The 6000-nt window shown below is 47.9% G+C and overlaps 1 protein-coding gene across 6 annotated transcripts in view; it reads right to left on the reverse strand.

Moving 5' to 3' along the window:
• The window catches only part of nid2a (nidogen 2a (osteonidogen)), a 110322-nt gene that overhangs the window by 15138 nt on the left and 89184 nt on the right, over positions 1 to 6000 (reverse strand). For 5 of the 6 annotated variants that reach the window (XM_042087020.1, XM_042087043.1, XM_042087026.1 and 2 more), the window contains exons 11-16: positions 4003 to 4128; positions 3467 to 3703; positions 3025 to 3249; positions 2583 to 2807; positions 2141 to 2365; positions 1094 to 1321 (exon numbers count right to left, since the gene is read on the reverse strand). In XM_042087020.1, coding sequence (XP_041942954.1) covers positions 1094 to 1321; positions 2141 to 2365; positions 2583 to 2807; positions 3025 to 3249; positions 3467 to 3703; positions 4003 to 4128 — 1266 coding nt within the window. The remainder of the gene's footprint in view (positions 1 to 1093; positions 1322 to 2140; positions 2366 to 2582; positions 2808 to 3024; positions 3250 to 3466; positions 3704 to 4002; positions 4129 to 6000) is intronic. The other variant, XM_042087035.1, reaches the window with a different exon arrangement.

Here is a 6000-nt window from a genome sequence, read left to right on the forward strand (position 1 = left end):
TACACTACAATGGCATCTGGAAGTTGTACAGATGGTATAGTCTGTTTAATGGTGGCAATTACTGCCTCTCTCAGACAGATAAGCATTTCCAGACAATAAATATACAACACATGGGGCTTTCAGAGAATGACAGATGATTCATGGATGGCTTACGTATGCCACCAGATACACACAGGATATCTTTGAAACACAAACACTTTTTTTTTGCCCTAAATGAACGTGAGCAGCCGGCTGAGACACAAGGCCAACATGAGTCATTCTTGATCTTTCGCTTTTGAGCGGCAAAAAACTGTCTGCTGAATGTGTCAGGACCAATCTTCTCCAAATTTTACCTTGAGATAATTCCTGAGTATCCGTTAAGGAACAATGTGTCTGGTAATCCATAATGACAGTGGGACTGACAGGGTAAAGGTTGGGGTTATCCAACTGTTTCTTTCCACCTATGCACTGCTAACAACAACCTGGAGAACAGGCTAATTCACATAACACTATCAGCCTTGTACAAGGTCTGCACTCAGAACAACAGGTTTGTGTAAAGTAAGGAGGAACATCAACAACTAAAGGTCCTCTTGCGATAAGCACAGAGTCCATCGCAACTCATGGAACGTCCAGCCTCGGGGACATGAAGCATAGCTGTGGGCAGCAGGGTTCCGTGGTGCGGCCCATTTAGAATGTTCCCTCGGACTGTCTAAATAACGGGTTCCAGCGCAAACATTCTAAATTCAGTGTTTATTAGAATCACTGAAATGAATACCATTCTTTTCCATTGTCATGCTTACAAATGCCAAAGTATGTAAGCTATGAGAAACAATAGATTTGGGCAATATACATACAGTACTTGGAAAGGACATTCTTACATTTTTGTGAAGTTTCATGTTTTTAATACTGCATAATGAAGAGACAAAGTAGCTAGTGGAAATAAATGATGTGTACCTCGCCTTGATAAGACCACATATCCTGAAAATAAAGTTCCTAAAAATAGCTTTAGGATATAGCGTAGGAAATGTGCTCAACAAACAAAATGGCCTTGCCTTGCCTTAGAAACACATTGAAAACACCACATATTACCCAGATAATTAAAGTGCGCTCTCACCTGGTCCATCGCAGTTGGTAGGAGGGGTGCCCGGGAGGGTCCTAGTGCCCGCCCTCTCCTGGCCCTGCACGTCCACACACCAGCAGTGACCCGATGAGCCATGGCACTGCAGCGGGCGGTACTGACCCGCCTCGTCACACTGCGGGACGAAGGCTCCGACTCCACCATGGGAGCCCTGCAGGCTGTCTCTGTGATGCTCACACTGGGTCCTGGGGCGCTCCGGGCGGACTGTGGAGGAAGGAGTGGGGGGATGACAGGGGTGATCATTCAGCTGGCCATTAATGCTTTCATTTACACCCAACATATGACGTTACATATGAAGTTACATTTTGGATCAACTGTCCCAATAACAATAACATCTACGGTAGAAGTTTCTTTGCTTTTGTTTGTTTTGTTTGTTTTTAAAGCACATGTTCGGGCCTTTTGTCTTCATTCAGATAGGACAGTTAAGAGTGACAGGAACAGGGTGAGAAGGCTGCTCTCCGTGATTTGGGGCATATACATTTTTTGGTACATATTTTTTTGCTAGACTCAACAACCGCCAAATTCAAATTCCTAAGTAAACATACTTGGCCATTAAAGCATAACTCTGATTCTGAAACGAACTAGAGAAAACAGAAGCAGGAGGTCAACATGGGCACAGATGAAGCTCTGAAGGGAATATCTGAGGAGGCATAAAATGAACAGAGAAGAGCCCGATCAATGCACTAATAGTCAGGCTACACCCACTGTGCAACTGAAGCGCTCCGTTAGCTTAGCATAGAAATAGAAACTTTTTTGTATCGCTATCACGCCTAGTGTAGCCACTAATTATACCGGAAGCTAACTGTAACAGCATACTGTACGGTCAGCAAATGGAACACTTTAGTGATGTGCCTGGTTTAACCTTTAAGGAGGAGGAGTGGAAATGTGAAGCTAACTCAGCAACTTACAAGAACTGCAGCAGGAGTTCTAGAGTGTTTCTAAATGGCTATTCTGTATTCTAAATTCTCTAGAATATTCTAGAATCTAGAATGTGGTGAATATTTTCCTGAGGAACTCACTCACCTGGCTCGTTGCAGTTGGGTCGTGGGGAGCTAGGGGGCGCTCTAGTGCCCGCCCTCTCCTGGCCCTGCACGTCCACACACCAGCAGTGACCCGTAGAGCCGTGGCACTGCAGCGGGCGGTACTGACCCGCCTCGTCACACTCCGGAACGAAGGCTCCTAGAGAGAAGCCGTCCTGGGAAGTCTGCGCGCCGTCTCTGTGATGCTCACACTGGGTCTTGGGACGCTCTGAGAAGACAAAGGACGACAATTAAACTCAAAGTCCAACTTCATTGTCTTTAACAACTTATTCCAGTTTAATCCCTATGTTGATTCAATTCATTTTGACTCAGTTCCTTTAATTCTGTTAATTACAGTTCAATTTGATTCAGCTCAGCCCAGTTCAGTTCAGTTCAATTTGATTCATTCCTACATCCATTGGCTTCATTTGGACAGGTATTCTCACCTGGCTCGTTGCAGTTGGGTCGTGGGGAGCTAGGGGGCGCTCTAGTGCCCGCCCTCTCCTGGCCCTGCACGTCCACACACCAGCAGTGACCCGTAGAGCCGTGGCACTGCAGCGGGCGGTACTGACCCGCCTCGTCACACTCCGGAACGAAGGCTCCTAGAGAGAAGCCGTCCTGGGAAGTCTGCGCGCCGTCTCTGTGATGCTCACACTGGGTCTTGGGACGCTCTGAGAAGACAAAGGACGACAATTAAACTCAAAGTCCAACTTCATTGTCTTTAACAACTTATTCCAGTTTAATCCCTATGTTGATTCAATTCATTTTGACTCAGTTCCTTTAATTCTGTTAATTACAGTTCAATTTGATTCAGCTCAGCCCAGTTCAGTTCAGTTCAATTTGATTCATTCCTACATCCATTGGCTTCATTTGGACAGGTATTCTCACCTGGCTCGTTGCAGTTGGGTCGTGGGGAGCTAGGGGGCGCTCTAGTGCCCGCCCTCTCCTGGCCCTGCACGTCCACACACCAGCAGTGACCCGTAGAGCCGTGGCACTGCAGCGGGTGGTACTGACCCGCCTCGTCACACTCCGGAACGAAGGCTCCTAGAGAGAAGCCGTCCTGGGAAGTCTGCGCGCCGTCTCTGTGATGCTCACACTGGGTCTTGGGACGCTCTGAGAAGACAAAGGACGACAATTAAACTCAAAGTCCAACTTCATTGTCTTTAACAACTTATTCCAGTTTAATCCCTATGTTGATTCAATTCATTTTGACTCAGTTCCTTTAATTCTGTTAATTACAGTTCAATTTGATTCAGCTCAGCCCAGTTCAATTCAGTTCAATTTGATTCATTCCTACATCCATTGGCTTCATTTGGACAGGTATTCTCACCTGGCTCGTTGCAGTTGGGTCGTGGGGAGCTAGGGGGCGCTCTAGTGCCCGCCCTCTCCTGGCCCTGCACGTCCACACACCAGCAGTGGCCCGTAGAGCCGTGGCACTGCAGCGGGCGGTACTGACCCGCCTCGTCACACTCCGGAACGAAGGCTCCGACTAGAGAGAAGCCGTCCTGAGAAGTCTGCGCGCTGTCTCTGTGCCGCTCGCAATGGGTCTTGGGGCGCTCTGAGCCTCCTGAGCACATGATGAACGGTCAGTTCAGTCCTATTCTGCCCACAGTCCACTTCACTTCAGCTTTTTAAAATCAATTCATTTTGAATCAGCACAAATAATAAAATGCTGATATGCTTAATTTTCACATTTATCTGTGCATACCATTTGCACTTGCAGAGAAATATTCTCTTCATCCAGAACAGACTATGCTATGAACACAACAGCAAGAACAGGCTTCCACCATTTTCCCCTGGCAACCTAGATGAGTGAGTTTACAGCGTCATTGGAACCATTCTGATCATGCAGCAAGGGGAGCTTACCACTCTGAGGGTGGCACTGGAAGCCGTTGCCATGGTACCCGGCCTGGCACTGGCAGTGGAACGAGCCCAGCGAGTTGGTGCAGGAGGCCTGAGCATGGCAGGGCTGGGAGCGGCACTCGTCCACATCTGGACATAGTCCACAAAGCACACGTTAGTCACATCTCTAAAGAAACCTCTACTCACCTCAGGAGGCAAGAGTAGGTGATGAGAGAGGGCATCCACACATTCAACTGGGCACACTGACAGGAGTAGAGAAATATGACAGAGGAGATGAAAGAAGAGGAGGAGAGGAGAGGAGGAGAGGAGAGGAGGAGAGGAGAAGAGAGGAGTGGAGAGGAGGAGAGGAGAGGAGGAGAGGAGAAGAGGAGAGGAGAAGAGGAGAGGAAAGGAGAGGAGAAGAGAGGAGAGGAAAGGAGAGAAGAGGAGAGGAGAGTGGAGGAAGAGAGGAGAGGAGAGGAGGAGAGGAGGAGAGGAGAAGAGAGGAGAGGAAGAGGAGAGAAGAGGAGAGGAGAGGAGAGTGGAGGAAGAGAGGAGTGGAGAGGAGGAGAGGAAAGGAGAGGAGAATAGAGGAGAGGAAAGGAGAGGAGAGTGGAGGAAGAGAGGAGAGGAGAGGAGGAGAGGAGGATAGGAGAATAGAGGAGTGGAGGAGAAGAGGAGAGGAAGAGGAGAGAAGAGGAGAGAAGAGGAGATGAAAGGAGAGGAGGAGAGCATGAGAGGAGGAAGAGAGGAGAGGAGAAGAGGAGCAGAGGAGAGGAGTGGAGGAGAGGTGTGGAGAGGAGAGGACAAGAGAGGAGAGGAGAGATGAGGAGGAGAGGAGGAGAAGAGAGGAGTAGAGGAGAGAAGAGGAGTAGAGGAGGGGAGAGGAGGAGAGGAGGAGAGGTGTGGAGAGGAGAGGAAAGGACAAGAGAGGAGAGGAAAGGAGAGGAGAGGAGGAGAGAGGAGAGGAGACATGAGGACTGTCCACTCCAGATAGAGATGCAGAGAGACAAGCAGGGCTGAGGGGTTAACGGATGTGTGGCTGGCCAGAGGGACATAGGAAGAGTTAACCATCCTTTGACCCCTTCATCACCTTCAGCTGGACTTCTCCTACACACATTCCCCCTGCTCCAAACATTGGCCCATTGTTTCAACTCCACCTCCCCCAGAACCCCCCCCCTCATCTCTCTACTTCTTCACTTCTCCCTCTGTCCCTCCTTTCCTCTCTCTCAATCTCCCTCTCAGTCCCTCTCTCCCTCCCTCCTTTTCTGTCTCAATCTCTCTCTCCCTCCTCCCCGTGGTTTTCCCTTCAGCCTGTTCACCTACAGAAAGTCCTAACTCACTTCAGAGAGAGAGAGAGAGAGAGAGTGTGTGTTTGTGCTTGCATTAACACTGGGTCTCACACACACTCTTCACATCTCATCTCTCAAACACACAACTCTAATTTGTTTTGCCAGTCCTATCTTTACTAACCTATTAGAAGTTAATAGCCTCTATCAAAGACTGCGTTATTTTTCAGCTCGACCAATCATGCTTTTCTCTTGAGATTTTATTAGCAGGAAAAATAATAATGAAAAAAAAGACTTCCTAGACTTCCTAGACGTGCTAGTTCAGACGACGCCCTTCACCACAGCTGTAACTTGAAGGAAAGGTACAATTGATCTCTTGTAAATATTTGGATTACATTAAAAGAAACAAATACTATGTGGCCGTCCTGTAATCTAAGACTTTCAGGCTGCAGTCCAAGTCGGTCTGTTTGTTATGATACCAGCAAACACCAGCAATCCCACATCCACATTCATGTGTCCAAGCACCGCACACTCACAGGAAAACTCACAGAAATGACCAAACCAACAAACATATGCAATTCATCAACAACCCTAACAGCTCTCTGCAAATACGCCTGCATGGCCGAGCCAGAGTGTATACATATTTTTTGTGGGGGTGTCTGACGAGCCATACATTGGTGAATGTCCTAACAAATTAAATATATACTTTTGTGAATGTCCTAACAAATTAAAT

This window comes from Alosa sapidissima, chromosome 1, assembly GCF_018492685.1.
Source record: "Alosa sapidissima isolate fAloSap1 chromosome 1, fAloSap1.pri, whole genome shotgun sequence".
NCBI classification, from domain to species: domain Eukaryota; kingdom Metazoa; phylum Chordata; class Actinopteri; order Clupeiformes; family Clupeidae; genus Alosa; species Alosa sapidissima.